The following is a 15871-nucleotide window of genomic DNA, read 5'->3' as shown; positions in this document are numbered from 1 at the left end:
GGGAGCACAATGCCCAGCCTGGGCCCCTGACCTCGCCGTTGTGCCCACCCCGCCCCCTCCCCATCAATCACCGCGGTCCAGCCAGACAGCGGCCGGCCCTGCTCCTCCCTTGCTGGCCCAAGGTCCCTCAGAGTAAAGTCCTGCCTCCTCACCCCTCGCCCATGGCCGGGAGGGGGTCAAAACTGAGGGGACGCCATAGGCCACAGGAGGCCTCCATGTCCAGGCCTCACTTACTGTCCCCACAGGCCGTGCTGCAGGCTCTGAGCTGGCCTTCGTGCAGGAGCCAGGGGACGTGGTGGCTGTGCAGGAGCGCCCGCTGGTGCTGCTGCCTTGCCAGGTGGAGGGCAAGCCACCCATGTCCACTTCCTGGCAGCGGAATGGGCTGGTTCTGGCCAACGACAGTAGTGCCACCGTTATGCCGGATGGCTCCCTGCATCTGGCCACCCTGCCCTCCCACAGGAGCCTCCCCTCCCGCACCCGTGAGTACCACTGCGTGGCCGAACCGCTACGGGCGCCTGGTGAGCCAGCGGGCCCAGTGCAGCTGGCAAGTAAGTGACTGGGCTGCTCCTGGTGGGGAGGACGAGAGTGCGCAGGGCACCCAAAGATGGCACCCAGGGGCAGTCACCATGGTGGGCCTGGGCTGGGCTGACTTGGCCATTAGACGTATTATGCATGGTGCCTAGGGCCCAGGGTACTTTCAGGGGCCTGTGAACATGTTTGAATTCTAATTTCTTTAAAGCCAGAAGGAAAAATGAATATAATAATGAATATATAATGAGTTATAGTTTTATAGGGCTGGATTGTATTTGTCTTGATACCAATGCAACTGTAAAACATAATTTTAAACATTTCTTCTGGAGGAAGGCAAAGTGCTCATGGCCAGCAACAGTCACAGACAGGAGACTGCAGAGGTCAAGCGGGTGGTCAGCAGGGAGTGGGGGGCTGGGGCCCTGAGATAAGGTTGCTGGTAGCAGAGCCAGGGCTGGCTCTGTGGGAGCTCAGGTGGTCCCCATGTCCTAGGTCTGTCACGCTTCCACCAACATCCAGAGTCCGTGGAGGTGGAGTGGAGGAGTCACCCACTTTCAGTGCCTGATCCGGGGGGTGCCTGAGCCTTCCATTTCCTGGGAGCACAACAGCACGACCCTGAGTACTGCCGACCACCGGTGAGTACCAACCAGGAGTGTGGTGGGGCGGCTGGCTGTGGGCCACAGTACAGCCTCGGACCCCTGACTTCTGCATCCTCAGGGCCACGCTGCTGCCTAGTGGCATCCTCCACATCACCAACGTGAGCCAGGCTGACGTGGGCACCTACTGCTGTGTGGCCCGCAACGTGGCCAATACCTGCCACAGCCAGGATGCTCGGCTGACTCTGAAGGGTAAGCAAGGACCAGGGGATCAGAGCGGGCACTGAGCAGAGGGGAGGGTGTGGGAGCTGGTGCCACTGCGAGTGGGTGTAGCTGATGTGGTCAGCTGTTTCTGGTGCAGATACTTTGTAAAGACAGACACTTTGAGCACTTGCTGTGTATGAGGACTGTGCTGGGTGTGGGAATACAGCAGCAAGCAGACTGAACATGCTTAACCCATCACTGGCTCCCCAGAGCTTGCAACCAAGTGGAGAGGGAAGTGCTGTGGGAACCCAGGGCAGGGGCCTCTAACCCAGCCTTGGGCTGTGGGCAAGGGATGGGCAGGGGCCCCAGGGAGAAAGCTGAGTGTTGCAGGGTGAGTGGAGAGAGGCTGGCCAAGGTCAGGGAGATAGACAGGGTGGTATTCCTGGCATTGCCTTGAACAAAAGCACAAGGGTGAGAATAGTCAGTTCATGCAGCTAGTTCCATGTTGCTGGACCATAAAATGGGCAGAATTCAGAGTTATAAAGAATTGATGTAGAAAAGGTAGGTGAGGCCCACCATGTAAAGGAGTGTGGGCTTGATCCAGAGAGCAGTGGGAGCCCTTGCTGGGTTTAGAGTGGGGGGCTCCTGTGTCTCAGCTGGGAGTGGTGGCCTGGGTGCACCTGTGTGTGTGCATGTGGGGTGTGTGCTTGTGTTTATACGTGGTGTGCCTGTGTGTACATGTGAGTGTGTGTGCACATTTGCATGTTTTCCTCCTTGGGGTGAGGAGGAAAATAGCTTTGTACCTGAGATGGAACGCCCCCTAATGACCCCAAATGCAGGCCAAGTGGGGTGGGAGAGTTCTGTGCCCGAAGTGAGGATTGCAGCACAGTCTATGAAGAGTCAGTGCCTCGTGGGAAACCGAGGTTAAGACTCGTACCACAGCCTGAAGCCCAGGTGCCACCGGGGATGTGAGAGGATGGCATGCTGGAATCATCCACTAGGGGGCTCCATAGTATCGGTAACAAGCGAACCTTGGGCAGGCATCTAGGTGCTTCTACACACTTTAGTAAAATTTTGTCAGATGTTTTCAAAGGATGCATATTTTTTAAACTGAAGACTGAAAGGGAAGTGGGCAGCTGTTGTGTCTCTAATCCAGAGCTGACTTAGAAACTGAAAGCTAAGGGTGGGGAACAGGGTCTCCTCCCTGAGAGCAGAGGGAAGCCCTGGTGGGGCTTCTCTGGCCTCCCACTTCCCGTTCCCATCAACCATCTGGGGCAGGAGGGCAGGGCAGGATGCCAGGCTTCCATGATGATCAGTGCTTCTGGCCAAATGCCATGCTGTCCAGCCGGCAGGGGTCCTCATCCTGCTGCCTGCAGAGCCAGGGAAGTGAATGGTCAGAGAGCTCCAGGCACGTAAGGAGAAGCAGAGGGAGCAGAGGGTCAGCCGGTAACTGAGGGTTCCTGGGTTGCCTAAATGTCAGGAGAGGAGCTGGGGTCAGTGTAGACTCATCCCCAGGGACTAAGCTGGGGACTAAGGCCCCAAACCATTCACTCCTAAAGCCCTTCCCTGAGGCGGGCTTACCCTGGGTAAGCACCAGGGACACGGAATCCCAGACTTTCAGGGAGCGCAGTGGCAGGGGGATATGCTGTCAGCTGTCTGGTGCTTCCAGGATCCAGGTTTGAGTCCCACCTCCACCAGTCCCTCTGACATTGAACAAGTTGCTTAACTTCTCTGACACTTGGCTTCCTCATCTGTAAACTTGGAGAAATAAAAGCAAAGTGAGGATTAAAGAGGGCAGTGACTGTGGGGCTTACAGTATAATGCCTGGCATGTGGAGGGGTTCAGCCAATGATGCTGAAGTGTCATTATATGGACCAGCTCTGCCTCGCTGAACGATCTGACCAGGCAGAACACAGCCTCCTTTGCCAAGGCCAGGACATTCCAAGACAATCCAGAGCCTGAACTAGAGCTTGTGGGAGGTAAACTGAGGAGTGCCTGGCCCACAGTAGACCCTCAGCATATGGTGGTGGGATGAATGGGTGGATGGATGAGTGAAATACTATTCTAGGCCTTGAGGCAGATTTAAAGATGTGGAAGACTTTTTTTTTTTTAAGAACACCTTTATTGTGGTGTGATTCCTGCATAATAAACTACACATATTTCGGATGTACAATTTGATGAATTTTGATAGATGTATACATCCATGGAACCACCACCACGATCAAGATAGCTAACATTTCCATCACTCCCCAACAGGTGTAATTTCAAATTCCCAATTTATCCCTCCCCAGCCCTTTTAACCTTTGTAACCGTAAGTTTGTTCTCTGTGAGTCTGTTTCTGTTTTGTAGAAAAGTTCATCTGTGTCCTTTTTTTTAGATTCCATATATAAGCGATATCATGTGGCATTTTTTCTCTTTTCTTACTTACTTCATTTAAAATGCCAGTCTCCAGGTTCCATCCATGTTGCCGCAAATAGCATTATTTTATTCCTTTTTATGGCTGAGTAGTATTCCATTCTCTATATGTACCACATCTTCTTTATCGAGTCATCTGTCAGTGGACATTTGGGTTGTTTCCATGTCTTGGCTGTTGTAAGCAGTGCTGCTGTGAATACTGGGATGCATGTCTTTTTGAATTATATTCTTCTCTGGATATATGCCCGGGGGTGGGATTGTGGATCATCATATGGTAAGTAGTTTTTTAAGGAACCTCCATACTGCCCTCCATAGTGGCTACACCCATTTACATTCCCACCAACAGTGTAGGATGGTTCCTTTTTCTAAAATGTGGAAGACTTCATAGCAGTCCTTGAGAAACTGTCATTTTAGAGATAAAATTTTGTATGAGAAGTTTTTAATATGGACATTTATGAAAAGGTTAAAGATATGTCACAAAGTCTCATGAAATACAAAGTGGCAAAATGGGGGTGACAGGATAAAGGAAAACAAAGGCCTCTCTGCCCTGTTGGTCACAGCCGTACCCCAGTGTGAGAAGAGTGCCTGGCACACGGCAGCACCCCCAGGGATGATTTGTTGAATAATAAGATGGGAGAAGGTGGTATAAAATGAAGATGTGCTTTAGACCAAAAGAGCAGCATATTTCAAAAAACATTTGCATCTTTTCTGAGCATTTGAGACAGGCTGAGTTCTCAGCGGGGCCTGACTTTCTTTCTGAGGGAGGGGTCTCCTGCCAGCTCTGTGGGCGACTTAGGGAAGGGGACTAGGCTCCTGACCCTCACTGGGCAGTTCATGTTCTGACACTGCTACATGCCATCTGGGGGTACCCTGGGGGGCATGCCTACACCCCCTCTTCTCTCCACCCCTCCAGTTTAACTTGGGGCCTGCTTAGTATGCCAAGTCTTCCTTGCCCTGATACAGGCAGACCTCGGAGGTAGTGTGCATTCGATACCAGACCACAGCAAATATGGTAATAAAACGAGTTAATTAAAAAAAAAGTCAAATTTTTTTTGGTTTCCCAGTGCATGTAAAAATCATGTTTACACTATACTGTAGCCTATTAAATAGCATTATGTCTAAATAAACAATGTACATGCCTTATTTTTTTTTAAGTTGATTGCTAGAATTGCTAACCATCATCTGATAACGCAGGGTTGTCGCATACCTTCAATTTGTAAAAAGCAGTACCTATGAAGCAAGATAAAACGAGATACCTGTACTTACTACCATAGGACCTTGGGCAGGTAATTTTCTTAATCTGTAAACTGGAAATAAAACAGCAACCGCTCTGAGGTCTGGTCACTCGAGGACTAGTAGGGGCTCCAGGAGAAATGCGTCCTGGGTGCAGGGGGAGAGTCCGTTTCTTGATCCCCTCAACTTGCTGTTTCCACCTTGCAGTGGGAGCCCCGCGGCTGCTGCAGGAGCCAGAGATCCTGTCTGGGCCGCAGAACCTGACGCTCATGGTGCACCGAACAGCAGTGCTGGAATGCATCGCCACCGGCCACCCACGGCCACTAGTCTCCTGAAGCCGCCGGGGTGGGCAGTCAACCTGCCTACCAGAGCCCCCAGTCCTTTGCCCTTTCCCAGCTCTGACCCCTTGCCTCCCTGCAGACGGCCGCTCCATCGGCGTGGAGGGCATCCAAGTCCTGGGCACCGGGAACCTCATGATCTCTGATGTGTCGGTCCAGCCCTCGAGAGTCTACGTCTGTGCAGCCAATTGGCCGGGTATCCGGGTCCGACGCACAGCACAGGGTGTCCTGCTCGTGCAGGGTGAGCCCCAAGGGCCAGCCAGGGAGGGTCCTCACCCCATGGGAACCTGGATGGGGAGAGGGGCAGGGGCAGGGGCAGGAGGAAGACAAGAGGCCAGGCCTCATCCACCTGCTGTTGCCTGCCCAGCTCTCCCTGAGTTTGTCCAGTGGCCGCAATCCTTGTCCAAGCCTCCAGGCAGCAGCGCCGTCTTCACCTGCGTGGCCCAGGGCGTCCCTGAGACCCCGCTGGGCTGGCTGAAGAATGGGAAGGGGCTGAGTCCTGGAAATAACATTCGGGTGACCCACAACAACAGGTACCCGAGGTACCGCTGTCCCACCCCTCCACCCCACCTACACACAACACTCTACCTCTACTCTCTGCAGCCCACACAACCCCCTGCAATACCCCCACCCACGGGAGGCTCTGTCCTGCCTGTTTCATACAAGCAATGCCCACACACAGGTGGTGTGTCCTGTCTCCGGTCAGGTCTGTGGGTCTCGCTGCCCCCCTAGGGGAGGGGGCTCGGCGGGAAGGAGCCCCCAGCGGCTGCATGTGTCTTTCCCTAGCACACTGATGCTGGCGGAGCTCTCAGCCAAGGGCGAGGCCATCTACCAATGTGTGGCAGAGAACAGTGCAGGCTCCAATCAGGCCAGTGCCCGCTTGGCTGTGACAGGGGACCCAGAGCCACCCCGTCCCCGGGGCCTGCAGGCAGTGACTCTCTCCACCTCTGCCGTTCTCGGGTGTCCTGGGAACCACCCCCCTCTAACGGGAACGTCATCGGCTACGTGCTGCACCTCCAGCCTGTGGGAGGTGGGTGTGGGTGGCTGGATAGGAGTCCCTGGACCTAGTCCACTCTGCCTCCGGCTGGGGGTGTCTCTGGGTAGGTTCCTCTCACTCTTAGTGACCCCCAGACCTGTCTGGACTCTGGCCGGGCCTCTAGGTATGTGGTCCTCTGCTACTTCCTTCCGCTCATCAGCCCCTTTCTCATCCTCAGCCTTTCTTATCCTGGCTCCAACTTCTGCAGCTCCCTTCCCTGCCCTCCTTGGAGGCCTGGCTGGGGCTTCGTGCCCACTTTGTGGGGGTGGGGGATGTTTGTAGTGAGGGAAAGGGATGCTGGCTGCCATGCTGCTCTGTTCCTCAGAGCCAGCTGGCCCGGAGCTCCAAGAGGCCGTGGGCAAAGGCACCTTTGAGCATGTCTTCTCCAACCTGGAGCCTGCCACAGCCTACTCCATCCACTTGTGGGCCTACTCAGCAGAGGGTGCCAGCCAGGACTCTGTCTCCATCCATGCCTCCACCATGGGCAGCAGTGAGTGACCACCCTTCCAGCCCTGTAGAGCCCTGGCCTCAGGCCAGCAGGGCTGCAACCAGCTCACCCCATTTCCTCTGCAGCCCCTGCCGCCCTGGGCTTCTCCACCAAAGTGCTCAATGCCACCTCCGTGCAGGCCTCCTGGGAGCTGCCACCCCAGATGGGGCCCATCCAGGGCTTTAAACTCTTTCACAGCAAGCTGCCGGCTGCCCACTTTTGAGGGGCCCCTGCTCCCGGCTAGCACTGTCAGTTCCTTCCTCTACACAGATCTGGGTGAGGCCTCCCTCGGGCCCCCTCCTCAGTGTGGTCTCGCCCCAGGCACCGAGCTTCCTGGCCCACACAGGCCTGTTTCCCTCACACTACCCGGCTCCCCCCAGAGCCAGCCGTCCTCTATGAGATCAAGCTCCAGGCATTCAATAGCAATGGGGATGGTAACAGCAGTGCCCGCTTTGTCTCTCTGCATGATATGCCTCTGGCCACCCCTGCTGAGTGGGGTCCAGTAGGAGGGTAGCAGGCCTGGGGTCAGAGCAGGCCCCTCCTGTAGGACCCACGGCTGTCAGTCTTCAGGGAGGAGGAGGGGCTGGGCTTTGCCTTTTGCCTGGTCCTCAGACAGATGGCACTGTGTCCACAGAGTCCAAGGCTGGATGCTCTTGCAGCCAGGAAGAGAGCAGCTCACTGCCTGGGGTTGTGGTGGGCATCCACGTGGGCCTGGCTGCCCTCATAATTTGCCTCCTCTGCCTCCTTCTGGGCTGGAGACACAGGTAAGGGCCAGGATGGCTAATGTGGAAAACGGCTAGGAAGACAGTCTGCGCTACGGTGGCACAGGCCCAAAGCATAAGAGCTTTTTATCCATTATTAACCCATTTTACAAAGGAGGAGACTGAGGCAGAGAGGGAGCACCAGTTCTTCTCAGAGGTGCATGGTACCAGGAGCGGGAGGCGGCCCAGTGGGGTGCATGAAGCCGGGTAGAGAGCACTGGGGCTCACAGGTGGCATAAGTGGCCAGAGCCAGATCCCTGCCATCTTGCACACAAGGCGAGGCCCCCAGGGGAGTATGGAACAGGATGAAGGGCTGGGGCCAATGGGTGCTAGGCCAGAGGGACGCCTCAAACAGGTCGTGGTGCTGACCCTTCCTATCTGGGCAGCCTCTTCTGCAGACAGGCGTCTCGGGAGTGCTGGGTAGTGCCTCATACTGCCATGGACAGAGCTGCGCGCCACAGACGCCAGGCTCCAAGTGGAAGAAAGCCAGGGGAGAAGACTGAACTCATCACCCAGGTGAGGGGATCCAAGTGAGGAGTGGATGAAGGGGAGCGGTGTGCTTGAGGCCGAGGCCTGACCGTCTCCTTCCCATCAGGTGACCGTGGAGCAGTCACCCTTAGCCCAGGGCTCTCCAAGTTGGGTCCCTCCCAGATGCCACCAACTCCAGCCCCACCAACGAATCTACCTCCCTCACCTTTCCCTGCCACCCCGGAATCAGAAAAGAACCAAAGGTCCCTCAGCCCGTCTGGGGAGGGGTAGGCCTGACCACAGGGCGAGGAAGGTGTGGCTTCTCTGCTTCTAACTTTTCCTCAAGAAATGGGGGAAACTGTCCTCCTCAACAAACCACATAACCTCAGACTAAGCCGTGCTCAAGTGGGCGTTCTCCCCAACCCACTACTCCTGCCTCATGACTTCACCCAGTATATCCTCTTGATCCAAACAGGAACCTGCCCAAAGACAGACAGCTTTCAGGGCTCCCCCAACAAGGGGAGGCAGGGCGAGGGACTCTGTCATCACCTCCATCTTCCAACTCAAACCCCCCGGTCTGAAACCCATTTCTGTCTCCTCATGCCTAAGCTGAAGTCTGACCCAGGGACAGGCGACTGGCCTTCCTGGTGATCTGAAGAAGCAGGTTTGCAAAGGGGCTGCTGAGTTCCTTGCCCCCTTGTCCCAATACAGTGAAGAGCACTGAACATCTGAGTTCACATGTGCTGTTTCTCTGAGTGACCAAATGCCCATCTCCCCCTTTCCAGATCCAAAGCATCGGTCCCTTTTCAGGGGACATTCCTCCCAATCCGGTTTCTATTTTTGAATGGAGAGAATAGCTTGAGCTGAGGTTTTGGCGGCCTTGAACCACCTGTCACATGAGCACAGAGGCTGTGGAACACCCCAGCCTCTATTGCCCTCAATTCTAGGTTTGCACAGAGCACCTCTTTCCCTCTCTTCCCTCTCCTGACCTATGGCCCCCTGGTCTCTCCTCATCTAGTGCTACTATACCCTAGAACCAAAACCCGAGGCTCTCCCTCAATCTGTCTCTCCCTCTAGGGCTGTCTGGTATTGTGCCCAAAGTGGGGGAGGGTCTTGGAAAAAAGGTAAAACCTAGGGCTTAGGGGACCCCAAACTCTGTCCCCTCTGTGCTCCTGTAGGATGACGCTAGTACCAATGACAAGGCTCCAGCAAGGCTGGGCCCTGCCCCTCCACAAACGCTCCTTCTGCGTAAGGGGCAGCAGCAGCTGTAACTTAGAAATATGGCAGGGGTTCAAGGGGTTAAGAACAGCCCCAAACTTCAAGTCATCGAGGAGATGTATCCTCTCCTCTGGGTGGGCCTGGTCTAAGTGCTTTGTTGGAAATAAACCAAATGGAAAAAATAAATTAGGATCTGGTTAATGTTCTAGACTGAAAGGAAAACGTGGGGTGTCGTGGTGGTAAGACAGAGCAGTTCCAAGTTCTTCAGGGAATGCTGCCTTCAGACTAAGAAACTATATTCTGTAGTTTGCTAAGAAAAGAACAGTGTGAGCCATTGTTTAAGGTCCTCACCTGGAGAAACCAGCAAGCTATAAAGGATTTCGTTTAGAGACTAGAGCAGTGTGACGGGAAGAGCCAAGGATGGCTAGGGGACACCTCTCCTTAGTACAGAATGGACATCCAGCATCTGGGTTAAATGCAGCCTCCTTCCAAATGCCTTTAGACCCCGAGTCATCAGGTAATTAAAGTGGGTTCAGTGGCTTCCAGAACACTGGATCTACATAAAGGTGGACAGGAACAAAAATACAGACGTAGGTAAAGACTTAATCATCCCAACTGAAGAAAAGTGTACAAAGTAAAGGGTACTCCATTGACTGGAGGGAGTACGAGCCATAGGTCATCTCCCAATCACCCCTAAAACTCTCCCACCAAACTGACCCCCCCACCCCTACCAAGACTAAAGCACAAGCCACAGGAAAGTTTAGAAACCATTCCTTTCTTTATTAAACATAGCTTGCAAGTGATAAATATTACAAAGTTTTTTTTTCTTTTAATCCTTTCTCCAAAAATTAGCTTATTATTTGAATCTGTCACTGCTGAAATGCTCAGCAGCATCTGAAACAGATGGGAGTGTATTTGCCTTTTTGAAAACCAGTTTCTATTGGTCTTAGTTTTTTTCATTTTAATTCCCAAACACAATGCAGAAAATTAGAATGAGTTGTTTTTTTTTTAAAAAAAGGAAACTTAAAGAGAGTTGTGCAAAAGGGTCTTGTTCCCCTCCCACCCACCCCATTCACAGAAGGCCATTCCCCATCCCACCTCCCTGCTCCCCACCCCCCACCCCCAATCTATCCTTCCGCTTTCACCAGGGCTTCACCCATCATCCTGTTTTCTCTCCAGGCTTTACCAGCCAAGAACCTAAAGAGTATGGGAGTACTCAGCCCAGGCTGTGGGGACTTGGGCCCCTGAAGGTGACAGCTGTGAGACAGCTGCCTTAAGGGGGTTCCGATGAGATCTGAGGGAAGGAGACAAGATGTGGACTCTATCTGAGCTCTCCTCAGATGGGGGAAGTTCTGCATCCTGTAGCTCACAAAGGGTGTGAGTGCCACCGCCTGGGCCTTCACTGGTCAACCACCCTCCAGGGCAGCTGTTTGTGAGGTGGGTTTGCAGCCTGGTCCCTGCTCTTGGGATGACTAGAGGCATGAGGGCAAAGATGTCACAGGTCTGACTGACGTCCTAAACATCACTCTGCTGCCTTTCCCAAATCATCATAGCAGGGGCCTGGCAGCTCCCCAAGGGCACTGTCACACACACACCCACTTCAACACGAGTCACTTTGGTTTCCTCCCTGGGTTTTCAGCCCAACACTTTCCTCACCTTAAGTTGTTTTGTTTCGTTTTGTGGGTTGGGAAGGAAGCACAGAATAGTTTTAAACTTGGTGGCCAATGATCCCCCCTGTCTGCCATCACTTAACAAATAAGAAAACTGAGACCCAGAAAATTAACTTTACCAAAGGTCACATGGCAGGTTAGCAGGAGAGCTTGGGGCTAGACCCCAGGTCCCAGGCTGTGCTACCACCCCACCCCTTTGTGCTATGGTCCTCTTTCCTCTCCACAGTCTGGACTGGAGCCTTAGCTTTCACAGTAACCCAGCCTGACCCCAATTTACAAAGCCTGAAACTGTATGCAGATGGATATGGCTCTCCCTTGAGGAGACTTTCTAAGGATGACTTGTTAAAATGATTTCTATCATCCCCTGACAATCCACCTTCAAAGGCCCATGAAACTAGGTTCTTTTTTGGGGGGGTGGGGGAAATCCCTTGCATAAGAAAGCTTGACACTGAATTTTGTTATATAGGTATATTGTATATATGCTGATGCAATCAGAGAAAAAAAAACAGTGCAAATACAATTACAATTCATAATAATACTTGGTTTCAATGCCCCCGGGAACTGCCCCATTCCTCGGCTACCTCCCAACCCCCAGCACTTCCCCACAGTTTCAACCTAATGCTGGGGGATAGGGAGGGTGGGCAAGTTAGGGTAGGGAGTGGGCTCTGCCAAGGCAGTGCTGGTGACCCGGAGGGACTACTCCAGGGTGGGGAGGCAAGGCACAAATTAGGGGTGGGTGGTGGGGGAGGTGGCATCTCTAAGGAGGGATGGGGTTGGAGCAGCTGCCAGTCTCAGTGTGCTGGGCCCGGCCCACTCCCCTACCCACCCTCCACAGCCCTGCCTCCCTACCCCCTCCCCTTCCCCAGAAACCCTTTTGCACGGATCATACACAAACGGGCACATTACAAAATGACGTAACACAGTTTCACAATATCCATGGCTAGGGCTTTTTTTTCTCTTTTTCAGGTTTTTTTTTTTTCTACACAATGTACAATTCTTTTTAAATGGATCAAGAAATAGCTTATATACACGAATGAGTCCTTGTTATAACATCTCGGCAGCAAATATCATAAGCTAATGAAGGTCTTGTTGGAGGGGAAGGGAGCCTAGGACTGGGGTTGGGGTGGGGGGTGTGGAAAGAAGGTTATGCCTTCTGGAGGAGCGGGGAGAAAAGGGAGTGGTTGGGGAAAAGGAACAAAAGTAAAATATCAAGAAGCATCTTTACAAAGCAGTTCTATAGCTAATTCCTTTTAAAGGGGAAAGGAAAGGTAACCAAAGCAGGAAAACATTTATCTCTGTGTCTTAAAAAAAATTGTCTACCATACATACATCCAAAAATGTGGAAAAAATACTTATTCCAGGGATGAAGGAAGTCCAGATGCTGTGGTCAAATGACAAAAAAAATAAAAAATAAAAATAAAAAATAATAGAAAGAAAGAAAGAAAGAAAGAAAAGAAAAAAAAAGAAAAAAAATTGACAAATAAGGACCTCTGTCCCTCACCTTTACCTAAGCCTTACTGCTCATCCACCCCTGTTTCAGGCTTCTAGGGAGTAAGCCACTGTCCATGAACTATTCTTAAAGCCTCTGGGGATGGAGGAAGCCAGGCAGAGCTGGTGGGATGCTCACTCTAGTATCACCTTGAGCTTCACTGCTCTAGGGGTAAAGGAAAACTCTGAGCAAAAGGTCTTTCCTCCAATCTTTAGGGCATGAGGTTTAGTGTCTATAGGGCCCAAGACCTGGGGATGGACAGCAACAGACTTGGAGGGACACGAGGCAATCAGTGATGAAAACAGTAGAGAAATGAGGAAGACAGAAGGACAGGGTAGAGGGGTGAAGGGGAGGAGGTGGAAGGCTAATACTTTACCATGATTAGGGGAACCTCACCCCATCACTAATCCCTAGGAAAGGTGTGAAAATGGGGAGAAGAGAAGATAAGAAATCAAACCTCAGCGACTGAGCAAAGGGTCATGGAGCTATACTAGCAACAAGCAGCCTCTACGTAGCTGACCCTGAGGGGATAAAAACAGGGAAGACTCCACCCTCTCCCCTCTCGCCTCAGTACCCTGGCAGGCACTGACTACAGGCCTTCCTTCCTCATCATCCCCATCTCTACACATCTTAACTTCCAAACCCCATTCAAAGGTGGCCTGGCTCCCAGGGAAGGGACTCAGCTCAGGGCAGGGACGGCCCCTAGCCAGACGGTATTGCACATTCTCTGTTCCTTACTTTTAATCTCAACTGACAAACTTGGGCACCTTGTACCTCTGAGCACCTCTGAGCTGGGGGAGGGGAGACATAACAGAAATGGCACTTCATCATGGGTGAGGGGGGCGGTGAGGAAGAGGCTAGACAGACATGCCATAAGGCAAGATGACTTACAGGGAAAACATTTTTTAAAAAAGCTTCCAATTTCGTGGAAGAGAGAAAAGCAAAACCAAACGATTTCTCCAGTGCTTTCAAAGCACAGAGGGCAAAGAAAAGATGTAAGAATATATCTTTATATATATATATATATAATTTTAAAATAATCCCAGACCCAGTTCCATTAACCCCCCCTCCCTCTCCCACCACTTACAGTCAGGGGTTCCACGTTCCCCAGAAAAATACTCGAAACGACCCCATCACTACCTGTTACTAGCGTCTAGCTTCCACATCATTTCACCACTGAGGGAGCCCAGACACGGGCTGCATCTCTACTCCTTTTTAAGTGCTCAATGAATCTGGGGGAAGGGAGGAAAGAAAAAAAGCCAGGAAGGCCCGTAGGGCCAGTATAATCACCCACAGTGGCTCTGGAGTATGGGGAGTAGAGGCCAGTGTCAGGGGAACTGAGCCTGATTCCAGCTCCTTCTCCCATCCCATCCCCAAACTATACGGGGAAGATGTGCAGTTTGTATGTGTGTTAACTTTAAAAGTGCCTTCTTACTTTAAAAAATTATTTAATTTTAAAAAATAAACGTGGGGGAACTTCCCCAGGTGGCTTTCAAGGGCAAAGTGTTAAACTCCTCTTCACACCTCACTGCTGAGAGTATCCCTTACTCAAACTCTGGCAGCTTCTAGAGCTGAGAGGCAGGTGGGTGTATACTATGAGGAGAGCAGAAACTCCTACCTTTAAGGGGCTTCGCTTACCTCAAAAACAGCCTGGTCTCCTCCCTCTTCCCCCACGGCGTGGGCAAATGGGACGCTAATCTCCCCAATCCCCAGAACAGCAACATTGCACAATTCAATTCATTCTCTACATTAGTAGCACTTAATTAAAAAAAAAAAGCACGATTAATAGAATTCTGGGGAGAAAAAAGACAACTACTTTCAGAACAGAGGTCCAGGACTGGTTTTGACATGACTTGTTTGGTTTGAGCAGCTGGCTCTGCAGTTAGTGCAGCAGCGTCAGGGCAGGGCTTCAACCTGACCAGGTGCCCTCACCCTCATCTCCTGGTACTCAGAGGGTGAAGGGAGAGATGAATGAGAAAGTCTCAACTGTTGGGAGAGAAACCCCTCTTCCTTCCTTTAAGTCTATCTCCTCCCTTTGTCATCTGACTCATGCCCATTCCAGAACATCCAGCAAAATCAGGCTGGGAACCACCACTCCTCTATATTACAGTGGGCTGTGGTTACTGAGGGCAGGCTAGGAGTTCAAAAAAAGAAAAGAAAGAGGTGCAGGTAGGGGAGAATTTTACAAAGAAAGCAAGACAAAATAATTTTGGGCTAGTTGGCCTGTAATATACTTCTCTGTCTCCACTGGGGTTAGGAGACCAATCTTCTTCCCCAGCATCCACAAGGCCAGGACCTGGTCTCAGTCCTCCTTGGTTCAACATTATGCTCATCAGTGTGCCCCCTTCTCCCCCTTCTTTATGGATCAATTCCAGGGTGGTTAACTTTTAAAGCTTCTCCTTCTAGGCTCTTTCCCCTCATCCTTAGAGAGCCCAACTTCAATACCAAACACTGCCTCCTGAACTGTCCAGCCAAGAGATGCTCCACAGCTAGTGTGCTGTTCCTTCTTGTTTGATGCCGCCCCCCCCAACCCTGGGTTAAGTGCATTTAAAATTTCTGCCCCTAAAACTCTCGGTCATGTCTTACTTGGCAGTTGGGGACCCTACTGCAATGCTATCATTTAACTGAATGTTATTTGTGTTTAAAAAAAAAAAAGACTAAAGATAAAAAGAAAAATACTAGGGGGGAAATAAAAAGGTTTAACCGTCCACTGAACAAAGGGAGGACACACAACATCATTAAAAATGATAATAATTATAGCATAAAAACGAACTTTAGACACACGTCAGAGGGCTTACATTTCTCCCCAGGACCTCATTCTGACCTCTGTCAGAGGCAAGGGTCCACCTCAGTGTTAAAGAAAACTGAAGAGAAGACAGAGCCGCAGAAGAACAGATCGCAGCAGTGTGAAACAAAAGGGAGGTGGCGGGGCAGGGCATGTGTTTTCTTGTTGATTTCTACTTTTTGTCTTCTGTTTTTCTGTTTTGTTTTCCGTGTATGGTAGGCACCAGTACAGGCACTGCATGCGACGGAAGTTGGGGACAATGGGAGAGGAGAGGGGTAAAGGATTCAAGGTTGGGGCAGTACAAGTGGAACAGGCGTTATTTCTGTCCACTGATGGACTGCGATATAGACCGGGGAGGGATCATGTCTAAAAGATATTCCCGCTGTCGGTCTGCCAAACTGGGGGCTTTGTGTCCTCCGATGCCAGTGTTCAAGTATGCAATGTTGACACCTAGACCCAGGAGACAAAAGTGGAGGGCAGGTATTAAAAGAGGAAATGACCCCTTCTTCTGCATTACCCTGGAGCTGCAGAACTGGCAATGAGGAGGAAACATCAGAAATTATCTACATCTGTCCAGACTCAGTTGAGATTTATTTCAGTAGCAACTACCTCCCTGCTCCCAAGCTTTAGGAAAAGAGGTCTT

The 15871-nt window shown here is 51.6% G+C and overlaps 2 protein-coding genes across 4 annotated transcripts in view; one reads left to right on the top strand and one right to left on the bottom strand.

The window, feature by feature from the left end:
- Window positions 1–11: 11 nt before the first annotated feature.
- On the top strand, window positions 12–8325 carry LOC140688096 (immunoglobulin superfamily DCC subclass member 3-like). The gene is made up of 7 exons (XM_072946516.1): window positions 12–548; window positions 1021–1163; window positions 1246–1376; window positions 5397–5555; window positions 5682–5856; window positions 7472–7601; window positions 7985–8325. The coding sequence occupies exons 1-7, from the start codon at window positions 162–164 to the stop codon at window positions 8099–8101; spliced, it is 1242 nt and encodes a 413-aa protein (XP_072802617.1). The 5' UTR covers window positions 12–161; the 3' UTR covers window positions 8102–8325.
- A 1371-nt stretch (window positions 8326–9696) lies between these two features.
- Window positions 9697–15871, bottom strand: part of GATAD2B (GATA zinc finger domain containing 2B) — a 73570-nt gene continuing 67395 nt past the window's right edge. For 2 of the 3 annotated variants that reach the window (XM_072946512.1, XM_072946514.1), the window contains exon 11: window positions 11878–15678. In XM_072946512.1, coding sequence (XP_072802613.1) covers window positions 15545–15678 — 134 coding nt within the window. In that variant the 3' untranslated portion in view covers window positions 11878–15544. Of the gene's footprint in view, window positions 9841–11877; window positions 15679–15871 lie in introns of those variants that run through there. The other variant, XM_072946515.1, reaches the window with a different exon arrangement.

The sequence above is a fragment of the Vicugna pacos genome, chromosome 21, assembly GCF_048564905.1.
Source record: "Vicugna pacos chromosome 21, VicPac4, whole genome shotgun sequence".
NCBI classification, from domain to species: Eukaryota; Metazoa; Chordata; class Mammalia; order Artiodactyla; family Camelidae; genus Vicugna; species Vicugna pacos.
The sequence above is the reverse complement of the archived record's forward strand: the minus strand, read 5'-3'. Positions and strand labels throughout refer to the sequence as shown.

Bases quoted from the DNA above. Each gene is read 5' to 3' on its own strand.
- LOC140688096 (XM_072946516.1), top strand. From the start codon at position 162: ATGGCCGGGAGGGGGTCAAAACTGAGGGGACGCCATAGGCCACAGGAG. The intron at 549-1,020 runs GTAAGTGACTGG...CCCATGTCCTAG, and splicing joins GGGCCCAGTGCAGCTGGCAA to GTCTGTCACGCTTCCACCAA. The intron at 5,857-7,471 runs GTACCGCTGTCC...CTGTGTCCACAG, and splicing joins CACAACAACAGGTACCCGAG to AGTCCAAGGCTGGATGCTCT.